Source organism: Nelusetta ayraudi, unplaced genomic scaffold, assembly GCF_046127955.1.
Source record: "Nelusetta ayraudi isolate G7.1 ecotype Tasmania unplaced genomic scaffold, CSIRO-AGI_Nayr_v1 ptg000057l, whole genome shotgun sequence".
Taxonomy (NCBI): domain Eukaryota; kingdom Metazoa; phylum Chordata; class Actinopteri; order Tetraodontiformes; family Monacanthidae; genus Nelusetta; species Nelusetta ayraudi.
In genome coordinates, this window is record NW_027466107.1 from 2,519,593 (window position 1) to 2,544,745 (window position 25,153).

The following is a 25,153-nucleotide window of genomic DNA, read 5'->3' on the forward strand; positions in this document are numbered from 1 at the left end:
GCGAGCCTGCAACAGAAGCCAGATCTGAAATCAGACTATTTTACAGTTTGCACCAAACTGGATGGACACTGTTATTGCAGCTCTGTCCATCGTTGTTTTATTTTTTTTCACTGAGGGAGAGAAGGGAACAAGAAACATTTACTGAGTTGTTTTTTTTTTTCGATTTATTTTGGTCATTTTTGAGGCAGTCTGAGTGATAGTCGGAGATCTATACTCCACATCTTATTCTGTGGAGTACATCTCTGTAAATAATTCAATACGGTTGACACGGAGGAGGGTGGCTGATCTGTGACACAGCCATGACACGGCACAGGGGTGGTCGGGGGGGCGGAAAAGCAGGATTTTTTTTTTTAAAGGAGGCTGAAAAGAAGAACGTACAACAGAGTGGCAAAGTGTGATTCTATTTGGACAAAAAAAAAAGAAGTTACACTGTCAAAACTAAAAAAAAAATACACCAAGTGCAGCTTGTGTTAAAGTTACAGAGTGCACGTCTTCAGTTGTTTTTTTTTCATTTCTGTTTGTAAAAATGTGAAAGTTTGGCAGTGAAATAAAAAGACTGAAACATTTTTTATAATTTTTTTTGCGTACTTCAAAATCATTTCACACTGTGAGAGAGAATGATTTTATTATTTTTTTACTCAAACACAAACAAACTCACGGCTCATTCTCAACACCCCCCCCCCCCCACAAAATCTATTAGGTATTCTGCTGAATTACTTCCATGAGCAATATGTGATACTTGAAGTTTATTATCAGGTAAACTGCTGCTGCTGCTGTTTGGTGCCAATTCCTCGAATACATCTGTTGGTCGTAACCGACAATTTAACCTGAACTCTGCGGCAACAAAATGTTGTCCAAAGATCTTCAGCGCTTCAGTTAAACTGCAAGGTCACGAGATTTACAACCTCGATGCGCCGAGTTAAAACTGAACCACTGTTATTGGTTGTTATTAGAGCTGAAGGTGTTTAGCTTCCACCACATCAAGGCTAGTTTTGCCAGCTGATTGCTAATGATGCTAATGGCAAGACAGCCTGCTAAAGCAGGCGCCTAAAAAAGAGGAACGCTTCTTTGTTTTGGTTGACACGAAGCACAGACGTTTACAGAACATTTAGCGGTTAGCTTCTGATTGGATGGGCAAATTACCATTCACTCAAGCACCCGGAGCGACACGGATACTTTGCTTTGACGAGTCACTGTGCTGAGGAACATTATGTAAAAGACCCCAAGAAAAGGACAGCAAAGACTAGTTCAAGTTTTTTTTTTTTTTTTAGCGAGAGAACACTTTTAAATAATTCATTTCTTGCACTTTGTAAAAGATGAATGTATCCTCTTTTATTTTTTCCCCCTGAAAAAAACATTATGAGGGAAGGGTAAAACCCCGAGACAGAACAGTGTCTGAGGATTTTCCCTCCTGCCTGCCACAATCACCACTTCCGAACACTAATTCTGGGGAACAAAATGCAAAATATGAAGGACACGCAGCAGCGGCTGTACGATAATTCAGTTTCTTAATGGAGAAAAGAAACATTTTGCTATATTTATGAGAATATAAAATACTAAATACAACACTGCACTAATGTAAAACTCAGCTTCCTATTTTTTTTAAATCAAAATTAATCCTCACTGCTGCACTTCCACGAAGACACTCCAAACCCGAGCCTGCTCAGTGTTTTACTTCGCCCACAACCTCATTAACTGCACAATCTCAACATTAGATTTTTGTGGTGGTCTTCAATTTACAAAAAATGTTTTTTATTACCTTGATTTTTTTTTGTTATGCATGGTGTCTTTCTTAATTCTCGTGTCCTGGGCTGACACCAAACTCCTCTTTTGCCTCTCAGGCTGAAAACCCTCTTGAGCAAAGTAATTACAGCCACCTTGCCGTTGGTGATTAAAGTGCAAACCAGTCTGCCCATCTAGAGTGGGACTCATGGTGCCAGTTTTAAACCAGTCATGCATGATACCGTCTTCCGTGTGAGCAGTTGTTGTTGTCCTTCTCCTTGTTAGCGTGACTGCTAATGAAGCTGGAGGTCTTAACACAGGATCCTGCAGGAAGGGGGAATCCTGAGTTAATACAGCTCAGTCGCAACTGGATTAATGCAAATTGTGGCGCCGCAGTTCGAGCAGCCGATGCAATTTTCTGCTAATTTTATTTGAGCGTACATTAATTATGCACGCCTTGTTTATTGGAGTGAATTATCGACAGCTTTATCTTTCAGTGATGACTGTTTAATTGCCTGTATTAAGTGACTAGCGCCGACTCTGAGTGACTCCCTTTTCCTTTCGGAGTCACCGGCACTTGATGAGACCTTCCACAAATCCGATACTCGGCACTCGGCTGTTAGCGTCTCGTGATGGAGGATGGACGGGGAAAATGTTGTCTGACAGCGGCTGAAAGGACGGCTGCGCTGCCGCGGTGTGAAGGGACGACCCTGCGTGTCAGTGGTTTTCGCCCTGACGAGGCGACGGAGTTGCTCTCCTCGGTGACCCAGCTGAGGAGTGATTATCTTCAGGAGGGTTAATGGAGGTGGCAGCGCATGCCTGCACACCTCAATGAGAGGAGCCGCCGCCACTGCAACCGCTTGAGACCTCGCCGATGGACTTTCACATCCTTCCCCTCAGTGGGAGATGCTGCTCGCGGCGCCCTCGCTGGCCGCTCTGACCTCAGTCAAGAGTTACGGCGAGCCGACTGCGCCGCCGGTTAACCCTCGCTGTTCGCTTAATTCGAGGTGACTTCAGTACAGGGAGACTTAGACCGAACCTGTTTATTTGCTGTTCAGACCTTGCGGAGTTCATTTAAACCGATTTTTTTTCCCCGCGCTACTGAAGACGTGCCTGTGCGTGAACACGCTACCTCGCGCAAAAACCTTTTCTTTGTCCAATTGGTCGCAGGATTGCAACTTTTGAGTACAGCAAAGCTGTTGGCTCGTAAAACTTCTCCTGGATGATCTTTGCTCATCACAGTTTTTGCTGACACTGATGCTCCTTTTGCCATCCCTTCCATTTAGTTTTGTTCTACTTACATCTCACGGCGGGCACTGTGACATCACTTCTGTCTCTGCTGGATGACCTGACGCTGCTCAGCTTGTGATTCCTGTGACCCTCTGATTAAGATGAAGCACAAAAGGCTGTGAGAAAAAAACGTGTTGCGCTTACCTCTTTGTTCTGGTTCAGATCGTCCACGATGACCAAGGGAAACAATTTGATCTTTATTTCATAGAATCTTCGCCAAAGTTGGAAGCGGGTCCACGTCCCCTTGTTGCCGTCTCTATAGCTGATGCCAGGATCTCTGATGAATCACGAGCCCCTAGCTTGAGGAACATAGCGGGGATTGCGCAATATCCCAGCATGCATCACAGCACTTCTGCTACACCTTAACAAGGCGAGGGGGTGCACAGGGAAGGTGTGCACGCGTTTTGGTGCGTATCTGTGGAAAGGGAGCGATGTGTGTGCGCGCATGTGTGCGTATAAGCCCCTCGGCTAATGAGAGGTGGTCGGATGCAACTTTCAAATTCCCTCATGCGTGTCATCCTGGAAATGCAAATGACAGCAGGAGCCATATGGAAAATGGAGTCGGCCCTTAACGTGCCGGCGCCTTTGCGCGGATCCCCGTCAGGCAGGCAGGATAATACTTGTTCTGGAGCTTGAGGGGGGGGGGGGGGAGAAAATTTGTGAATAATAAATAATGATTGAGCCGTGTTTCTCTTAAATGTATCATTATCACATCTTGCTCGCAGTTATCTCCACGCTGCACCTTTTGTGAAGGAGGAGAAGAAGAAGAAAGAGAGAGAGAGAGAGAGAGAGAGAGAGAGAGAGAGAGGCTACAGGAAGTGTGGTGGGAGAGAGAGACAGATGACACAAGGAGATAGGAAGAGAGACAGAGAAAGATTTCAGAGCCAAAGAGCCTCGAAAGGAGAAGTTGTGACTGTGGGCTGGTGAGACTTGGAGGTAAGTGTTGTGGGCTTTGCGCGACAAAGGGCAGCGCAGTGTTCACACTGATTGAATCAATCGCTCTGTGTAAGTAGCTGCCGGTTTGCCGGCCTCCCCGGGGTGACGGAGAGGTCCGTCCAGCCGGAGTGAACCGCTCCAGCCTTGCACGGCCGCGGTGCGCAGGGCGAGAGGGATTTAAAAGAGCAATGCATCATAGCGGCAGCAGGCAGTGATGTGAAGCAGACTCGTATTTATTGACTCACCGACTCGATTGATTGTCTCGATTGATGGGGAAAATGTCCAGAGACAACAGGACGACAGACGGACACACAGCGAGAGAGGTATGCAAAATAAATAGTCATTATATTCAAAGAAACAATCAGAGACCAAAAGAAAAGGAAGAAACAAAAAATAAATGCAATTTCATTTTTGCATGTGTCAAGGAGCGTTTCACCCAGGAAAATAACAGAACCCCACTGACCGATGGCCCACATCATCATCATTTTTTTTTCTTTAATTTTTTTCAAATTAAGTACACACAGTAACAATGGCTTGGTCATTCACCTGGGGCGTCTGTAGCTTTACCTTGACAGCAAAATTCTCTCTGACTTTGCCCCCTTTTTTTCGTTTTTTTCCCCGGCGAGCGGCGGGTTTATTTAACACGTCATTAATCTCTAACGACGGCGGAGCGGTGCGGCGGCAGATGTTCGTTAACAAACTCAGGTTTCAGTCCTTCCGGTTATGTTGTTGTTGTTGTTGTTGTTGTTCTTCGCCCTCGCCGCCACGTCGCGTCCCTGCGACAGGAGCGAGGCGGAGAAGACGGCGGGACGACGGCGGGACGAACATCCGCGACAGTTTAACTGTGTCCGTCATGAGAGCGGCTCCGTCCACAGGTGACCCTTTCATATTCCCGCAGACTCGGCCCTCTCAAATTAGCCGCCGCCGCCGCCGCCGCCGCCGCCGCTGCTGCTGCTGCGCCGCGGCCCGAGTGCATAGTCATCAGGATGCTAATTTCAAGGTTGGTACAGGGAAACAATCCAATTATCGAGCGGCGGCCACTGCACATCAGCTTCCCGTAGACGCAGCGGGAGAGGCCGAAGCCGGAGCAAACAACTTTGGTAAACTTAGACTGATAAAGAAAAGCGGATTGTCTCCAACTCCGGGGAAAAAAAAAAAAAAAGATGGACACAGAAATGAGTCGAAGGGACTTTGTGCCGCTTCTTCCTCTCTCTTTCAGTCTTCCTGCTCAGGACAGTGCAGGACAGTGTGGGGAGGGGGGGGGTTAAACAACCAAAAAGACAGAGAGCGGAGCTCCTCGTGGCCTCGACGCTGGTGAGTGGGTGAGAGAGCAACAGACTGGCGCAAAGTAAAGGGAGAGGAAACAGGCAGAGATTAGCCTTTGGGCTCATGAGGTAAGGACACTTAACTCATCGCATGCATTGCCATAGTCAACATGATGTGTTTCTTTTGTCAGTTCTTCTTTTTTCTTTTTAAATATCTGCTCTTTGCCGGGAAACAAAAACAATAAATCGTCTCTCCTTTTTCACAAATATAAATATATTTCATGTTTGCTATGTACAGTAAATGATTATTATTATTTTTTTTTATCTGTCAACATTAGTATTGAAGGTTGGGGTGGAGGGGCGGAGTCAGGGGGGCGGGGCAAGTGATTTATTTGTTTTCTTTCGGCGAATGGTTACAGACAGTGTGAACGGGAGTGCTCAGAGCAAAGCGGCTCTCTCCCTGAAGACAAAGCGGGGCGGGATGAGGAGGATGAAGATGATGAAGATGATGAAGATGATGAGTTTCATTCAGAAGGCTGGTGGTGTGGCTACGCCGAGCGGCGCCGCTCCGTGCCGCTCCTCGTTGCCCCTACTGGCCCCGGGAACCGCGGGGCTCCCTGTCCTCCTCCAGCTCCCACTCAAAGTTCTGGCCTGTCATTTGGTAGAACATCATGTTAAAGGGTTTGTAGAACTTGTGCAACCGCCGGATCACATCCGGTTCGATTTTGGGGTGAGTTCTCCCTTTGGACTTGCCCAGGCACCTCGGGGTGCTGCTGTCCTCGGGCTTCTTCAGACACGGGAACCCCTTGGTCTTGTTGAAGTAAAAGTGTTTGTCCGTCACGATGCGCTTGAGCCCCAAGAAGTCCTGCACCTTGGCCATCTCGCCCGCCGGGTCCACGATCAGCCGCTCGCCGCTGACAAAGTGCATCTGGGAGAGCGGGAAGTACTGCATCCAGCTCTCCAGGTGGAGCGCGTAGATCCCGATGCGCAGCGCGCTCCACGAGGCGTCGATGAGGCCCAGCGTCCGGTTCTTGAAGGCCAGCACCTCGAAGGTGGGGATCTCGGGCTTCTTGGACAGAGTCTGCGTGTAGTCGGAGATGGCCCTGGTGACGGGGTTACGCACCACGATGATGAGCTTGATGTCCCTGGCCATGGTGTGGATGCGCTTGGGGGCGTGGTTGGTCACAAAATAGCTGGGCGTCTTCTCCATGGTGATCTGGCCCTCCAGCGTCGAAGGCATCAGGTCTCTGGGAACACGAAGAAGAAGAAGAAGAACAGCAATGAGACAAGATAAGACACAACGAGGCAGGAAAACAAAAGTAAAGAAGCTGCTGCTTAGCGCGGAATCATCCCCACACCTCTTGGAGTGCAAATGAAACACCCCGAGGATGCATCGCAAGCGTTCTTTTTAGTGGTGGTGGGGGGGCTGGGAGGGGGGAGTTACATTTATTAAGTGGCCCGGCCGCATTATTTCAAATGACGAGTCAAAATAGCCGTTATTACGGTCGGGCATTATGTCGCAGGGAGAGAAAACATACAGCTAATTACATCCGTGGAGTAATACACGGGACATAAAAGAAAGGGAGATGAAACGGCAGGCAAAGCGAGCATGCTCATTGCTTAATTGACTCCATCTGTGTTACTCCAGGAGCTGTTTTGGAACTTTAATAATGAGTTCGCTGCATATCATTAATACCGGGGCGCCTGGGGTATTGTTTTGTCATGCATTTATTATGCATGCGAGGCTCGCACTCACTCTGGCGCAGGCGAGGCTTATTCCTCGTTGCACATGCGCTCGCTGCCCCCGCCGGCTCTTTTCCTTTTGCTCTCTTGGTGTCTATACGGGTTGAGGGGGGTGGGGGGGGATTGGGGACGGTGGGGGGAGGCGCTCAGTGAAAGCAGCGCCGATTAATTATCAGATTCAAGGTGATCATTTGTAGAACAACGAATTAAAAAAGAAAGAAAATAAATCCATTCCTGACGTTTAAAAGGGAGAACATGAACGACTCGTTCCTGCTTTAAAGCCGACCTGCAGCAGCAGCAGCAGCAGCAGCAGCAGCAGCAGCGACGAGTTGCGCAAGTGCACAATGAGCGCACGGCAGCGCGCACGGTTGCTATTTTTGCATCAATAATAAAGCATAGCACTCGCCTCCAGCGAATCCTTATCAAATGTTTACACTGATGTTCACTCCAATTCAGGCTGTTATCTTTGTTTGTAGGCTATGTGATTCAGTGCTAAATTGGTACATTAAATCTGCGGTGAGACGCAGCGCTTTATCCAGAAAGCCACAAATACGCCGGGTGTCTCACAACCCAATGGAGAAGTCAGGCAGAATCCAGGTGCGTATGTATGTTATGTTTTTCACCCCAAATAACTAAAATAACCTTTGAGCTTTGAGTGACCCAGAAAGCAGAAATATATCCTACATCTAATTCCCCGGGTCCATGATTGAGTTGCGAAAATTGCTGCAAAGATTTCAACTCTGAGTCACCGTTCATCTGTGCAGTCAACATCCATCAGAGCACATTTTCAATCTGTCTGAAGGTTCTATAGTTTCCATCGCTAATTAGCTTCTTTTCTTTAAGCGACAGGATTTCCAAGAAGCAACTGCACTAAAAGAAATACAAAAAGACAAAGCAGAAGCTACTGTTAGCTGTAAACGACGGCTCCTGCTTAAGAAGTTGAATGCTGATATTGTGCCTTGTGAGTGTGCGCGCGCTTTTATATTTTATAGAACTGGATGGCTTCTCCATTTTGAAATAATAATCAGAGCAAGAAGCTTCTGCTTCGACCTGCTTAAAACACACACACACACACACACACACACACACACACACACAAGTAGCTCAGTGGTAAGAAGCTACAGCTGTTTTCTGTTGCCATTCGAAATGCCTTCCACAAACTCTTCCATCCAGACGTGAGGTGATGGGCAGCATTTCAGGACTGAAATCCTGAACCAAAAGCCACGTCGTCCTCCCCCACCTGCTTCCCCCGCGCCCCTAAAAACTTGTAGCGACGTTGAGTCACATCAATCATTCGCATCGTAGACATTTCGTAAATTAACCGTTCCCCAGCAAAGAATCCAATTTGCCCTGCAAAACATGAGAGCTGTTATGCACATATCGACCACCCTGGTGACACGCACACACGCACGCACGCACGCACCCATGGCTGCTGGGCGGAAAGTCTCACAAGTGGCCTGGTAATTGCATCTCAGTAACAGTATTGCCTTCCTGATGGGTAATTTCCCTCCGGATTATGTTTGTCTCTTGACAGTACAGAACTGTGGTTACTTCTGGGCCTGTAATGGGATATTAGACGTATCTACGGATAGCATGGTGATGAGAGAAGAGTATTAGTTTTCATTATTTTCCATGACTTTCTACACTTCCTCCACCTCCCCTGCGTGAATGAATCGCTAAAGATTTTTTTCTTTTTTTGGGAGAAAAAAAAGGGCGGGGTGGGGGTTAACCTTTCAAGGACTTTTGCTCAGTTTGCCACTTAACTCCAAAGTGCGGTGGGTGGTCTTACGGCGCGGCATCACCATTTATGGTCATAAAAGAGAGGCTTTAAAAGTATCGCAGGAAAATCACCTTGAAAATGAGCGGCTCGAACCACTGTATGGACACGAGCTGCGGCGTCTCACCGCTAATGCCGCTGTGCGTCTCTGGAGCGTGTCCAATTGACGGGACAGATGCACGTCGGCCAAGGTTACCTTGTTGAAAGCGTGCAACGCAACAAGCGAGTCGTCCTCATTGGGCCAGGCCCGACGCTAATCATTGCACATTTAATTACACAACAATGAGAAGTGGGTTGGGGCAAGGCTTCGTTTTATTTATTTTTTTTCTCTGATGGGGGAATCAGTCATGGATCATGTGCGTCTGAAATGTCAGCGGTAGGGAAATCAAAACGCTGATAAACAAGCTAATTTTCCCCCTCCGTGCGTGGCGAACGACTCCTCTGGCCTTGCAGCCTCTCGGAACCGGAGTAAACAAGAGCGGAGCGCTAGCTGTTTGCCTCGCCGCTCCTCTCCGCATCGGCTGCGGCGCTCGACGCGGGGTCACTCAGGTGGGTAGGCAAACCGAGTGAGCGCAGTGTAGCTGCTGAAGAGGCGCCGCCAGCCATCTGCTGTTTACCTCCTCCGGCCCCGAGGACAAAGAAGACTACGTTTAGCCTCAGTTTAACTCGCATCCAAAGCCGTTTTTCAAATCTAAAATAAAAATATTCCCCTTGCGCACGGAGCCTGCGATAACTAATTTAATGATGTCCGCATTGCTGCATCAACTCCACCTCCCCCCCCCCCCCCCCCCCGTGCAATGTCAGATGCAAGGGAAAACAGCACATAAGGTTCTGAGAACAAATGTCTGAGTGGCATTAACTGACTAGAAAGAGGATCTGGCTCAGTGAAATGTTGCCGACTCATTAGTGAATTTGTATCTTTGTATGTAAACCTCTTTAGCAAAATCAAGGCTGGCGCTGTGCAGACTGGCGCTTCTGCAGGGGAAAACCGGCTTGTTTCCCAAACTTTTACTTTCTGGTGTACGATGAAATAAAACCTTCCCTCAGTCTCTTTTTTTTTTTGGATTGATCATCTCTGCGGCAGTATCGGCGGCTGGACCTCCCCGGGCGGCGCCTCAAACGCAATCAGTTATTCTGGAGGTGTCCGCAAGCGACAAACACCCCCCCCAAGTTCCCAGCAAGTGCTTTTTGATTATGGCTCACTTGATTAGGAGATATTAGTCTATGCCTTGAGCAAAAAAAACAACAACATAAACAAGCAAGAGGGGCGGCCAAATAAATGCTACAAAGTCTAATTTTCTAGCAGTCAAACGGAGCATTTCAACGAAGGGATCCAGTGGTCAGTTTGCGACTAATTGCTTTGCCCTGAGTGGCACGTTTTGCGATCGCGGTGACATTTGACGGAGCATTTAAAGAAGAGATGTGCTCGTTGGCCGCGAGGCCGGCAGAGGAGAAATAGCAGAAGAAACGTCGGCCAAAATGACTCAGTCTATCTTTGAGCCTTCGACACGTTGATGCGTACGTGTTTGGCACGCACAACAACAAGCCCGAGGCCGCAGGGAAAGGGTCTGAGCGGGTCTGTTATGGAGTGGGAGGTTTTGTTTTGTCACGGTGATGGTGCACATTTCAGCTGGGAAAACAAACACAGAGAGGCAGCCATTCCGGGTGAGTGGTTCAGGTTCAAGGAACGGTGAGGAGTTGCCTTTTCTTCCCTTTGTTTCTTTCTCAATATTTTTAATAATTCCCTGAATCTCAACCTCTCCACTGCTCTTCAGAGCACAGAACCTCCAGGCAGGTTTGCATCCATCCATCATCCATCCACAAACAAGTCTATGGACTCCAATTAAACAGCTGCAGCTAAAACGATTGATTGATTCATCGAGTTGCCTTAATGAAAAAAAAAAACTTTTGCTTTTACACTTTTTGTGTTTCAGCTGGTTCTGGAATAAACACATTAACGACCGACAAATGAATTCATTACAAAGATCATTGACAGCTGCAGCTTTACAAACAGCCTATGAACATCGCATGCAGCAACTCGGCGCATTTAAGGTGTGTAGATGTGGCGAAGATGACTTGTTGAAGCTCAAACCGAACAGAATAGAGATTTAAGTGACTCTGTTGTTGTTGGTGGCACACAGGTTTCACAGAATAAACCCACATGCATCAAATAAATGTGGCTATGAATAATTACAGCTTGGCCAGCCAACTTTGCTCAGTGATGGAAGTAAACCACCAAAATGACTGTATTAAATATGAAAATGGCAGAATGGCCCTTTACTTCATTGGAAACATGGCACTCACTATTTATTGATTTTTTTTTTTTTTTCCAAAAGTTTTATGGAAACTCAACTAATTAGCATTGCACGGTTAAAACAACAATTTCCCTTCCCTTAAATGAAAACACAATACGGTCCCCAGGCCCATGCTCTTGCAGGGCTGCAGGCTGGTGGAAAACAGTTGAGGAGGAAGTGACAGCTGGTCCTGATCAAACCCGATTCCCTGCTCCGCTCCTGAGATCCCCTGAAGAGCGTTTCCCCGTCCAACAGTCTGCAGAGCCAGGTACTCGGCTACCCACAATCCCCCCGGCCGCGGCGCTGAGATCTGAAGCTATGTTCAGACGTCCTTTGGACATAAAACATGATAAAATGCAGCGCCGCGGTGGATGTTTTTCGGTAGCCACGGATCATTAAAACACAGCAGAGAAAATGAGTCTATTTTTAAAACTGTATTAAAGTCTGGGGATTGGAGCAATCTTATCTCAAATCAGAGACTCAAAGGAGGATATTGCTTTCGCTCTTTTTTTTAAACAAGCATGTCAGGTTTTTTTTTTTCCAGCATTAATCACAGCAACTTTCTCTTTACAAGTCTGGAAATGGATATACTGTCCCGAAAAAAAAAAAAAAACCCCTAAAAACTAAAAATAAAGTTCTTACGTAATTCTTCATGTGCTCTGATGTAACAGCAAGAGCCTGCCGCTTCTCCAAATGATGATGGCGGCTCTTTTCATGTGTGCCAGCTTGTTTACCCGCCTCGCGACGAGCCAATGAGAGCACACCGCAGCCACACTCGCCTAATTTGATCACCGTTCCCCTTTACGCACTCATCTTGTTTTCACCCCAAAGGAAAACACAAGACGACAGGAGGGTCCAAAACCTGCAGCAGCAGTCTGCACTATACTTTCTTTCTTTGAGTCTCATCGATGTTCCTCCAATGTGCTTCAGGGCCAAGAGACTGGACGTCACACCTGAACACATCTGAGTCAAAAGGCTGAAATTGACATCCTTGGAAATGTTGCAGATGCGCTTCGGTTAAGCAGAACCAATTAACATGACATCTTGAAGATGACGGATATTCTTGCTCCACATATTTTCCATGCTTGATGTTGATTGCATGTCAATATGTACATATACAGTATGTAAAAAAACAAAACAAAAACAACCCGTCAAACGTTATTCTCAAAATTAAAGTGGTGCTTTGAGGATTTAAGGACATCAGTTCAAGTTTGTACAAACAAGTGGCTAGATAGAGAGAGTGAGAGAGAGAGAGAGAGAGAGAGAGAGAGAGAGAGAGAGAGAGAGAGAGAGAGAGAGGTGTGCGTGAGAGCCATATGGCTTCAGCCTGACACTGACGAGGAAAAAAAACAGCATCTGTGTCTCTGCAACACTGAAATCTAGTTGTTTAATTTTGAACGAGCTCCAAATGTTTTGCTGTGCAAGGCAACAGACGTTGAACCTGACGGTGGATTTTCAGCCGATCCTTTTTTTTTTTCTCCCACAAACGAGACGCAAGGGACAGTTTCGCTGCAGGACTCGCTGCCCGTTAACCACCCCTGCACCACGCTGGAAACGACCTATAACCACTTTCTGTTTTTTTACCATCCATTTTCTTCTTTTATTTTCCAGCCAAAGTCATTACAGAGCAAGTAGGTCAATGTGAGACTTTGGAGAAAAGTTTCCGTGCACAGAATCTCTTCCCCCTGTTCCAGGTCGGGTGCTGGTGGAGCCACACAGCTGAGACATGGTCAACTGACTCGTTTGACTGATTCACTGTTGGGGTAATAAAAATAATGCTTCATGCATATTCATATTTTGCTACCAGCTGGGATTTCAGAGTAAAAAAAAAAAATAAATAAATCCAGTATATGGTGGTGCAGCTTACAAATGGGGCTTCACGTTATGTTCACAAAGACTGAAAGCCACAGAGGAAAAGCCCAGACTGGTTCTCTGGGCATTTTATTAAAAAGAAATATATTAAAAAAGTGTTTCACAAGTGATTTTCAGGCTCAGCAGGAATGCGTGCGCTGCGTTGCGATTATTTCAGGGAATGAAGATGATGGGGAGCAAAATGCTAAAATCTTGCAATTACACGATCGCCTGAAAACGGAAGTTTGCCAACATCACTGTATCCACTGCGACAAATGTATTTCAAATCATGCAGACCATTCGGGGGGATGGGGTGGGGGGGCTTTTAAACAGACGTACCGGCTTGTTTAAAAATGTCTGGCAACTATAGCTTTAGCCTCCACACCTCCACTCCCCCCCCCCCACACTCTACTCCTCCTCCTGCGGCTCTTTTCCACGACGATTCCTTTGGCTTCTTCTTCATCGACGCATTGAGGAGATTTAATTAAAAACACTGATGAATCGCAGGCAGGATTCTATTGTAATTCCTCTCTGTGTCTCCTGCGCCGGCCCTGGAAATGCCTTCTGGCTCCCGTTCGGCCCCTCCCACCCCTCCTCTAATGGCCGCAGCTCGCCCGGTTGCAAAGATATCAGTGCAATGTGCATTGATCCGGCGAGTGGAGCAGCGCCACAGCTGAAATGGCTTTAAAAAAGAAATTTGCATCCGGTCAGCAATTTACGGCCCGCAGCCGGTCAGCAGCCACATGTGACAAACGGCAATGATTTTCTCCCGGCGGGGGAGGGAGTGGGCGAGAGAAGGGAGGCGGGGGCGAGTCTATTTAGTGGACGCGCAAAAACCTGCTGGTGTGTGTAATTTTCAGATGAAACACGATCACATTTATGATGCCGTGCTTCGATAGCCCTTTGTAAACACGTATTTTAACTCCCGACGACGTCTGAGTCGGCCGTGATAAGTCACCAGCACGCCGCAAGCACGCCGTCGGTGCGGCGGCGCCCCTGCATAATGACTTGGGAGGCGGGTCGAGAAAATATCTTATCTTGTACACTCTGTTTGCGAGGGCCGCGTCCACGTGATCGATAACCGTTTTTTGAAACATTTTATTCAACTTCTTGCGGAAAAAAAAGAAAGGAATCCCTGTGCTCACAAACCGCAGGTTCATCTAATCTGGCGGTATTGGGCCAGCAGGAGATGCCAAGCAGCTCTGGTTTCTTGTCTCAACTTAGCTCCGCCCTTGCCTGCCTGCTCTAGCGCACAGCCGTGAACAAACAAATCACTCCCTCACTTTTTAAGCCACGGAATGGATCATTTTCCTTTTGGAATGAGTGGTTCTGGCGTTATGGGTCAGTGGGCAGAGCGAGTAGGTGGAGCTTGTGCTCACACATGAATTTTCCAACTCTCCCGGCGACTGACTCTTTGATTCAAGGCAAAAGATGGAGGCAAAAGATGTCAATCAAGAGGGTCGATTCAAGAAAAGAAAAAAAATAAATCCTAACAAACCTCCCCAAAAAAATCAGACAAAATAGGACCTTCGGAGTATTGGAGACAATTTTTTTTTTTTTTATGGAAAAGTGTGTGTGGACAAGGCCTCAGATAAAAGACTGGAGGCAAGACAGGAGAACAAAATGAGAGAATGGGGAAGTACAAAATAAACGAAAACAAAATTTAGTGGAGTTTCTTATGTGACACTCTGTTGTGTTTATAGTATATATAGTATACTATAGTATTGCAGCAGGAGCTAGACTAGACAGTGCACTGATGGCACCTTATCCACACTGCTGCGTATGACTTTTTTTTTTTCAGACTGCCATCTATATATTGATATCCCAGGTAATCACCTTTTCAATTCCTTTTCACCATTGACAACAGCGTTTGTGGGCCGGTCGAGCCTTTGACCTTGTCTCAGCCAGCGTATTGATTGTGGCGCTGAGGAGACAGAATAATCGCAAAACCCGCTTAAAATACACACTTAGGCACACACACAGAGAAACACAAACGCCCTGGTCTCAGCCCGTGTGTTTACATGCACACTTAAGTGGTTCGATCAGGTCATTTAATTGCACCACTGTCTCTGTGCCACTATACGAGCTACAGGTGGGAATCAATTTATTGAGGGAGACGTATGTTCATCTCCACTACTGCAGGGGGCAGTGTGTCACCTTCAGCCCCCCCTCCCACACACACACACACACACACACACACACACACACACACACACACACACACACACCTTCAACTGCCAGCTGGCAGACCTTGTTCTGGTTGCTCTGTGCAGATTCTACATCCTGGTTTTTGTAGCTTGGGGATGTCTGGGGGTGGACCGCGCGCCGCTGGAATGTGCCAACAACGCAACAATACATCAAACAACATCTGCGGCCAAAAACACTGGTCAAGCTGAGGCTCACACAAGACAGCCAGGCTGGCTCGGCTCCAAGCTTCATTATGTAGGTGCGTTTTGATTCAGTGCTTTGATCTTCAATCAGACAAAAAACATTTTACCAGTCCAGCTCTCGTCAGTCTAACGCAACAGGCCCGGACCATCGTGTCGACACACACACACACACACACACACACACACACACACACACACACACACAAATGGCCGTCATAATCAAACCAAAACCCCTCCATTTATGGTGCCATTCCAGAAGCTTTTGCCAGATGTGCGAGAACAAATAATCACAGCTCAAAACGATTTCAGGATACCGACATGTCCGCTTGAAACTGTCGGACAAAAACAGTCAACTCATATTCATAGAACAAATAAAGTTACAGTGACTACTGTGAGGAACCGTCGGGACACATATCAGAAACAACGGCACAGCTACAATTAGGTTCCTTGTCAGACGCCTTTATAAAGCAGGAGAGTATTTTTAAAAGTGCGTCGCTTTATGTCGCCTGTGATCTAAATTTGTGTTGCGGGCTTAAAGGCAGGCGCTGATGTCTGTAATGTAACATCTGGATGCAACGGAACAGGCTGCTGAGAATGTTCTAATCATGCAGACGAGGCCTAAGCTGCTCCATTACGGGCTAAGCTGACCTATCAGTGAGGCTTTTTTTTTTTTTTTTTTGTTAATCCAAATTGTGCTTTAGCCGACAGAGATTGCTCAATTCAGGCAGACGGCCGAGAGAGTGAGAGAGAGAGAGAGAGAGAGAGAGTGAGAGAGAGAGATGGGGAAGAAAAAAAGATTATTCACTCTACCGTCCATGTGAACGCCTTTCATTTAGGAGATATTTATCTCCCACTATCTATCACATGCACAGGAGACATGAGCCTGCCATGTTTTATATATATTTATTTCAATAATTCTAAAAGCTCATTTGATTCAGGGGGATTTGATTTACTTAGCGTATACATGCCGGCTCTGGCCAGTTCACAGGCTCTTAAGCATGCTTTCCTGTTTGACACAAGCTTAATTCCTGTCAGCTGCCCCCCCGCCATCACGCACACACACACACACACTGAATTGTGCTGAGTGACAGTTGTATTTATGGCTGCAGACAGGCAAACACACAAAAACAGTTCTTTTTTGTGTGCCAGATTATTTGCTGGTGGAACAACACAAACGTTTTCTCTCTTGTGTCTGACGGTGAGCAGCGGCTCAAAAAAAAAAAGGAAGTGTGACGGCGGCTAATATCAGCGGCTCGACAGCCACACCGGGTAAGCCGGGCTAACATGACACTGGGGAAATTAATTTGCTACAGTCATATAATGGTTGGTTATTTAATCACTGTTAGATTTAATCTAACACCTTAATCTCTGCCGGCTGCTTCTCCCTCCGGAGCTTCGTACCTGCAGACTCTGTGTTTCGTGCTGCAGGAGCAACTTACTCTCCGCCGCCGGATGATACGGCGACCGCCAAACAACGGCAGCGACTCGAATCAACTCTTCCTGTCGCGCAGCGGTTAATAAATTCTGCGACAGAGTTCAACTTTCGATTACTGCAGGGCAGCAGGATCGCTCAGATTTCAGCTTTAAAGTTGCGCCGATCCGTTTTGCCAAAATCCAGACAGAAAGCGCTTTGGATTCCACAAAGAATCACTTTCCTTCGAGGTTCGGCTGTGATGAACGCAGGAATGTTGAGGAGGAAGAAGCCACTATGATTTGCAAACGATAGCTGCTTCGAGAAGGATTAGCATGAACGCCAACATAGCGGCAGTTCAAAAAGGTAGCGGATGACATTTATGCAGATAAAATGAAATACAAACCAAAAGAAAATGAATTTCTAAAAGCTATAAACACTGAAACTCTGATAAGCGGCGAGCTACAAGGAAGGCTGCAGGTCCGGCTGAACCGGCGGTTACAAATCCGATCGGCCTGTCCTGTCACCTTCCAAGTTTATCCTTCTCTGTCCAAACACTTTCCATGGGCTTTTCACTAACCAGATAGATGTGTTTAGGATCTAAGAAACTTTCAGCCTGACTCCTGCATCGAGTCTAGTTTCTTTCACACAGCGTTTTCTCTTTCACTCAAAGACAAACGCAAGGTTTTTCTTTCTTTATTGATCTTAAAAATAGAGCAGACAAACAAACAAACAAACAAAAAACAAAAAACACCTCGGCTTGGTTGCTCACCATTGAACGTTCTGCTGGTTCTCAGTACTCGAGATGGGAGATAGGAGGGTGTAATCCTTCAATGGATCTTAGCTCACAGCCCTCTGAGCGGCTTGTTTGAGGACTTCCAGTGAAGCCATACACTCTTAATCTCCCCGCCAGAATAGTTTTGACACAGCGGGTGAATCTGCCGCAAACACACATTGCAAATGCAGGATAATGTTTTTACAGATAACTCGTGTAATCCCGGGCTGCCAAAGGCAGGGCTTAAGCCAGAAATGTGTCAAATGCTTATAGATAGAATAAAACCAAATATTAAACTTTAATCCCGGGGGGGAGGATTTTGTTTTATTGTCGTCCTCACAATCTACCCTATTCTGGGCCTGTAAGCAGCCCATAAATGACAATTTAACATCACTAACAGACATGAGAAAAAGGAGAGAATATACTGCACTGTAATATGGTTACCCACTTTTTCCGGGCAAGTCGGTGGAGAACGCGGATATAACACACGAGAGAATTAAGGAACGTCTGCGTCGTTCAGATAGTTCTCCGAGTATCCTGTGGCACTGAGTGTGGTGTATTCAGCAATTCTGCAAAGAAGACACAGTTTCCTGCCCTAAAACACACACCTCACTGCTTTTGCGATGAGCCTCGCCGAAACGTGAGCTGCATTCGTCATTAGTTGACGTCTGCGCAGCTTCTTAGCAACAGCAAAGGGCCCAAACACTGCAATAATAACATGGTTTTGTTCAGTATGAAGGTTAATATTTTGGTGTTGTTGCGAAAGCGGGTGGGGGGGGGTGGGGGCGGGGGTGTTAGTGGGGTGAAGGGGTGTTGCCTCCACACCACAGCCAGTGATTGACTCCCGGGCGACGGCCGTCACACCCCATCGCACTCGCGAGCTGCTCCGAGCATCTCGAGGTCACATCGACTCCTGAACGGCGAGTCGTGCAAATAAAAGCAATTACCGCTACTTCCTGTGGCGTTTTGTTGGAGTGGGAGGCGGGGGGGATGGGAGGGTGTGTGTGTGTGTGGGGGGGGGGGGGGGGGGGGGAGAGAGACGGGCCGCGGATCTGCCGCTGCTGCCTCAGACGGTCGCAGACTCAGTCGCCTGGCACGGCTTCACACGCCAGCCAGTCGTCGGCTCCCCGGGTTTCTCTCGCAAACTTCCCGCTCGCTGATACCGAGCCGCGACGGGAAGCAGACGGCGGCAGCGGCAGCAGCAGCAGCAGCAGCTCAGAGCCGCCCAGCATGTGATGATCTCTGAGAATTTTTTTTTTTTTTTTTTCGGGGGGGGTGAGGGAGGTTGTTTTATTGTTTTTAGGCAACATATGGTTGATGCTGAGGAACCCACACAGCCTTGTGCAGCGGCACCACACCTCAACCTGCAGCTCCAGCGACAGTCTGACCTCCTCATGGCAGAGACGAGAAAGTTACAAACCAGAGTAAAGGAGGATGATGTAAAAGAAATGACATTATGACTATCTACATTACACTTTCTCACTGCTAAATGATGTAATATACTATAGCAAACTCTGGCACCCCCTGCCTGAAAAAACCCGCAGCTGGCAGCATAATGTATGTTTTCTACCTATTGACAGAAAAAAGCCTTTGCTCGCGATGGCAGAGAGATGAAGGCTGAATTGAATCACTGTTAAAGCAGCGACTTTTTCCCCCTCTCCCAGGTTGTTGTACTTTCAAAAGGTAGTTTGATTTTTCATCATTTACTGGCCTGAAACAAAGACAACAATGTCCCCTGATGCTGACACAGTGCCCCCAGCAGGCCAGGGGTGGAACTATATATTTTGGTTGCCTGCCCGGCACCAGAGAACTGTCCGCTTGCGATGCAAAAAAAGCATAAGACAGACTTAGCTGAAGAGGACTTTGGTATTGCTGTGCTACTGCTGTGTTGGCTTTTATTAAAGTCACCCATTGGATTTCTTTTTTTTTCTCTTTTATTTGGCTGGTCCCGCCATAGTTCTGCAGAAACTAAAGCGAGTCAGTGATTATGAGCAGCTGTTAGTTACAGTGTGGCTGTCAGCTGTGTAACACCGACACCGCCACCAGGCTCGGCTTTTTTATTTGCCCTGCGTGTCGGTTAAAGAAAACCAGCTGACTGGCAAATATGCCGACAGGGCGGCGACGTTCCAATGCACATACTTATTGGCCGATCGATGCGTATTTACAAAGCATCGAGGCCGCCTGGCTCCGTTGAACCCCAGTTCCTGTTGTCCTTACCACGCCGGAATGTAAACTAACCACCTTCTTAATGTCTTGGCCTGTGAATAAGTGTTGACGGCACAATGCAACACTTAAAAGGATCTTTTGGTTTAGAATAGAAAAACATTTTTGGGTGTTTCTTTACTAATACAAATAATATATATTAGCATTTAGAGTGCATCCACTTCCACAATGTAGCTTAAAACAGGCAGATTAGCTTGTTTTTTTTTGTTTTTTTTATTACCAATATTGTTTTGTTACCCAGCATCACTGCATCAAGTATCAGAAAGAACATTTGCACTGCCTGCAACATTAGGTGCCACTAAACCTCGCACACAAGCCCTTCAGGGTGTTCACATTTTTAGATACAAGCATATATTTTCTGAAACGACGTATCTGCAGCTTTCCGACAGCGCGTTCACTTCCCCGTCTGCACTGAGCAGCAGCTTTTTCATTCCTGGCCAAACCTGCTCAGCGCCTCAGCGTTCAATTAAGAGCTGCGATTGGATGATTTGGCACAAACAAAGTCCGACTGCATTGCGGCTCCTTTGTTTTCCATTTTGCGTTCGCCAATCCCCACGGCGTGCGTTTTTTTCCTTCTTCTTTTTTTTTTTGTGTGCAGGCCCGGTTGACTTATTTAATATCTGAAGGAATCTGGTCATTACGGAGACGCTCCGTGTTCCCGCGCTGTTTTCACGGCTACAGGCGATTGACTCGTCGTGCGATGACTTTGGTTTCCGACGGAGAGGAACCAGACCTCAAACTGTTTTCTTATCTCAGCGTCAGCGGCCACGCTCCCTTCTGAGTTGTGTGTTGCCATACATCATTAACTGGTGCGGAGCTCTTTAACTGATTCATCATCCAATGGGGGCAGACAAAGACACACACACACACACACACACACACACACACACACACACAACACAACCATGGAGATGACCAATTCTTGAACCCTCTGCATAACGCAACATTTTAACAGTTGAACAAAAACGCTCTGGCCACTTGAGGCTTTTTTTTTTAATGTCGGCTCAGACTCAGAAAATCCAGCAGGACAACAGGGTGTGCGTGCGTGTGCGTGTGTGAAGTTATGCAATAAATTAATTGCCTCATGACTGCGTATATTCTCATGATAGCGGTGATAGAGGAGGAGAGCGTCGCCGCCAAAAGCCTTATTAGTCAAGAGCGCACAAAAGGCGGCAAACAAAGAGCCCCGCTGCCGCTTTTGTGACGGCCTCGGCCCCCGTCTGGTAATTCTGTAAACGACATCTGAGTTATCGGTGCGGAAGCTGCCGCAGAATCCACCGATTCCTCGGCTCAGGTGATAAAAAAAAATAAAATAAAATAAAAAATGCGAGCGGGGAGTTTGTCTGTCGGGCCCCTGAGTCTCAAACACCAGACGTGTGTTTAAGGGACGCTTGTCCTTGTGATGCATGACTCTTCCTCCAGCAGGAAGAAGAGGGCGGGAAAGGAAAAAAAGAATGTGTAAATAAGCTGCCGTCGAAAGAAGATCCAGCTGCCGCTTCACTTAAGAGGAGAGTCTCTGTTTTCCTCTGTCAGACTGTTGCTGCTGCTGCAAGTGAGACAGAAAATCACAGTCTGCTACTCGGGTAGTGATTTTAAAAAAAAAATAAAGTAGTAGAGCTTCATTTTGTGTTCATTTCAAGACTTATTCTCCTACGCACCTCTAAAAGCATATTGAAAACACAACATAAATAGGCTGTATTAACGGAATACCAATAAAGAATATTGTAATAATACCACCGAAGCAGGTTTCTCCCCATTCTTACTTAGTCGCCCACAGTAAGTCACCCAAAAAGTCACAAATGCCAACAGCATACTCAGCCTATTAAAAATAACCTCCCAGAACATCACAGACCAAGTGATGCTTTGCCAGTTATTCTACATATGCGCCTCCTGTGACATCACAAAGGGCCTGAGTCCCAGAAGTGTGCATTGCAGTAATAGAGCAGAGTGAGTAAGAAGAGAGGTTTCGCTGACAGCTCAGACAAACACACCTTCCACAATATTGGACCTTTAAATATCAGCCAGGATTAATAAATCAGGTTTCAGCTCAACAGTGGGCTCAGTGGAAGGTCTGCAGACTTGAGGTGAATACTAAAAATACTCAGAAGTCAAAAGCCTCTAATTTCACTCCGACTTACTGTTTGCATTGCTTGACAACAGTGGCTTGGTGTCTGCAGAGGGTCGGGCGGCAAGCCAGACGGCAGCTAATCTTGGCTGGTTGGAAACGTCTCCCCGGAAGAGCAGAGGGTCTTAGAACAGCAGATTAACGCCCGTGACTTTGAAGACGACGTGCTTTTTCTTTTTTTTTGTCCCTTCACGGGTGTAATGTTCAAGAGGCCACTCGCCGTGATTTCGACCTTGTGATATTTTAAAAGTGCGCTTCCACTTTTATGCCTCTTGTTGGTTTTTTGACAATCGCCGCCTTTTTTTTTTTTTTGTCGAGGCTCGTCGACTCCTCCCGTCCTCCACCTCCCTTTCGGAGTGCTCATACACTCACACACACTCACACATTTGCACTTTTCAACAAGTGATTGCGAGCCGTTAGCTCGCCCGTTAGCGCCACTCGTGTCTTGAAGGAATCGTGCGGCCGGCGGTGCTTTCAACTGGGGATAATCTCACATCAAGCTGGCGCGGACGTCCGCTTATTAATGCTTTTTAATGGACACTTTCTCAACTCTGCGGCGCTGCAGCTGAAAGCACACAGTGTGTGTGTGTCGGGAAAGGGGTTAGGGGGGGGGGGGGGGGGGGGTAAATATCCTCGTAATTAATCCTGCGCTTAGCCGCCGCCGCCGCCGCGATCACGTTTCATAAATGTATCGCTGGGGGTCGGCTGAGCAGACGCTCTCCAGGCAGAGGGCGCCAGTCTGCAGAGGAGCAGCACGACAAGCGTGTGTGGGTTTAACAGTGGGGTGGGGGGGTGGGGGGGTCTGCGGGTTCACCAGCAAAGGTTTGCAAGCCCAGAGAACTCCCGGGCGGCGGCCGTTCCCCATTACGGGGAACAATAATATCACACGGTACACCTGATGATTGGCTCATTATGGGACGGCAGCACTCTTTACCTCGGCAGGACAAGAACGCTATTAAAAGATCCTTTATTCTCCTTCTGGGTGTTCATTATTTCTCCATCCCGACGCCTCAGACAAAAACAGTGACCAGCGGGCCGCGGGCCTGTCAGAGGAGGATCCAGATAAGCCTCAGACACACAATCAATTCTTCCACGTTTTATTTTTATTTTTCGAGTATTTATTTATTTATTTCTGGCAGAGCTTTGTTTTTCACGATGACGCGCCTTCGCGATAAGACGGTCGGACTCGCACGCGGACCTCCTTTTTTTTTTTTTTTTATCTCGGTGGGGGAGAAAAGGGAGACAAAGATGGCGGAGACATTTCTGGGACATGGCGGTGACGCAGGAGAGAGAAAAACTTGTATTATTGATAAAGACATGGTCGGAGTCCCATTTGGACAGCAGCTGTTTTCATGAAGACTTAATGTGCAGCTTGTGGCGAGCGCAGATTCGTCATGACCACGTTTTCCAGACACCTCGATAAACCCTGCAATTATTCATGTGGCTTAAGTGCTCAACAGCAGGGAGGGAGAAAAAGAAAAAGAAGAAGAAAGAAAAAAAAAAAAAAAAAGCAGCCGCGCTCGGCTGGACCGACTTTGTCCAGGATGCGGCTTTTGAGAAAGTCGCCGACTCTTCGTGCATCTCGGAGGAGAGAAGCCGACGCGGCTGCAAGAGGCGACGCGCCGGGGTTGAGGCGCCCCTCTGCGATCGCTGCCGGCTAATTCGGGCGTCTCTCGGTATGTTTGCATACATTAGAGATAAATATAGACGCCGTGTTTTCATGTCGCCGCCTCATTCGTAATCACGTCAGACACAAGGTACGTTGATTGAATTAGCATTCGGGAAGAGGGACGCGGGGCGTAGCAGCGTGATAGCATTTGAATAAAAACACATTAAATCTTCATGGATGTATTGCAGAGTCATTAACATGTGTCATTAATATTCAGCCCAAGTTAATACACAGCGACTCATTCAATATTCACTCATTAGTCGCGAGGAATTTCTAATTAAAAAGGGCATCCGCGAGAGTGCCGAAAAAGTTGGATTCCAAGACGCCCTGCAGAAGTTCATTAATGCTAACAAAGCTAATGCTAATCCTGTAAAACAGCAATTTCTGTTAAACACACAGGGGTGGTGAGGTTTCATTGCTGTGGTCAGGTAGCATTAGCCCGCAGTGCTAACACTGGCATCCATCTTGCTTTTCCAACATGATCAGTTCAGATGGAGTAAAGTGGATTAAAAAAAACAAATCTTTGGTTGAAACATGGGGATCCTAAAGCTTTTTGCCTTCATGTTTTTGTTTACATGTTACTTTTCACCAGATTTCATTCCCTTCATCTTTCTAAAGGCATGCGCTGCTTTTAAAACTATGACCCTATAGCTCATTGAAACTGTGCCAGCAGTTCTGTGGGCTGTCCAGCTGAGTAGTGTGCTGCCTTTTGTGTCAAAACTGCTGTGTTGCTACACGGAGGCTCGATTAGCTGCCAATGCTAACAACAACAGCGGGGATGCCGGACTGTCTTTCCCAGTTTGATACGTGACGAACCTGTTTACTGTCACAGTGGTGTTTACATCTTGCTTTTCTCTAGGTAACAACTCTTTTTTTTTTTTATTATTATTTCACTTTTGACGACACATTATTCGGAACTCCGAACGTGTCACTTGACAGCAGATGATCAAACAAACAAACAAACAAATAAATAATCCAAAGTCTCCTCACCAAAACATGTTCTACCTTCTTTGACAGGCTGATGTTTCAGACTCAGACCGCAGGGCGCCGGGACGGCAGGCGGGCGGCTGGCTTGAGACGACAAATTCACTCTGACTGGTGGACGAGTCGAGATGTTTTAATAACATGACAGCGTCTGGACGTGTTTTTTTTTGTGTGTGTGTGTGTGTGTGTGTGTCGTCCGTGTGTTTCTCAGCCCCAGACGATCCCGCCCTCCTCCACCACCTCTGCCGCGAGCCGAGTGACAGAGCGAGCCGTCTTGGCTGTCATACGTGCGGCCGCGGGGCCTCGCTCGCTCTCCACCTCCCCCCCAAAGCCTCTCCACTCCGCCCCCACAAACACACATGGCGAAAAACTCCCCGTGACAATCACGCTTTGTCTCGCCTTGGATGAGCCGACGATGGGCACGGGCTTCGGGACGTCCATGACTTGTCACGCCATACCACCGCTTTTCCTTTAGGCACTTTCAACTGAAACACCAGGAAGACACAAGTGTATTATTTATGGTGGAGCTGTAGCTACAAACGCACGGCGCTGGTGCTGGATAGTAGAGAGTCTATCGTTGCAAGGGAACCAAAGTGAGCAACGCAACCTCAGCTAGCGCGTACCTGCAACCGCTAGCTAACTACTGAAAGAGGAGGTCACTACCGGGCAACTGCTATTCTAACTGCATTTATACAAAT

The 25,153-nt window shown here is 47.2% G+C and overlaps 1 protein-coding gene across 1 annotated transcript in view; it reads right to left on the reverse strand.

The window, feature by feature from the left end:
• Positions 1–4,188: 4,188 nt before the first annotated feature.
• hs3st4 (heparan sulfate (glucosamine) 3-O-sulfotransferase 4) overlaps positions 4,189–25,153 on the reverse strand; it is a 69,363-nt gene continuing 48,398 nt past the window's right edge. The window contains exon 2 of the mRNA XM_076038747.1: positions 4,189–6,460. Within this exon, the coding sequence (XP_075894862.1) occupies positions 5,803–6,460 (658 nt within the window). The 3' untranslated portion in view covers positions 4,189–5,802. The remainder of the gene's footprint in view (positions 6,461–25,153) is intronic.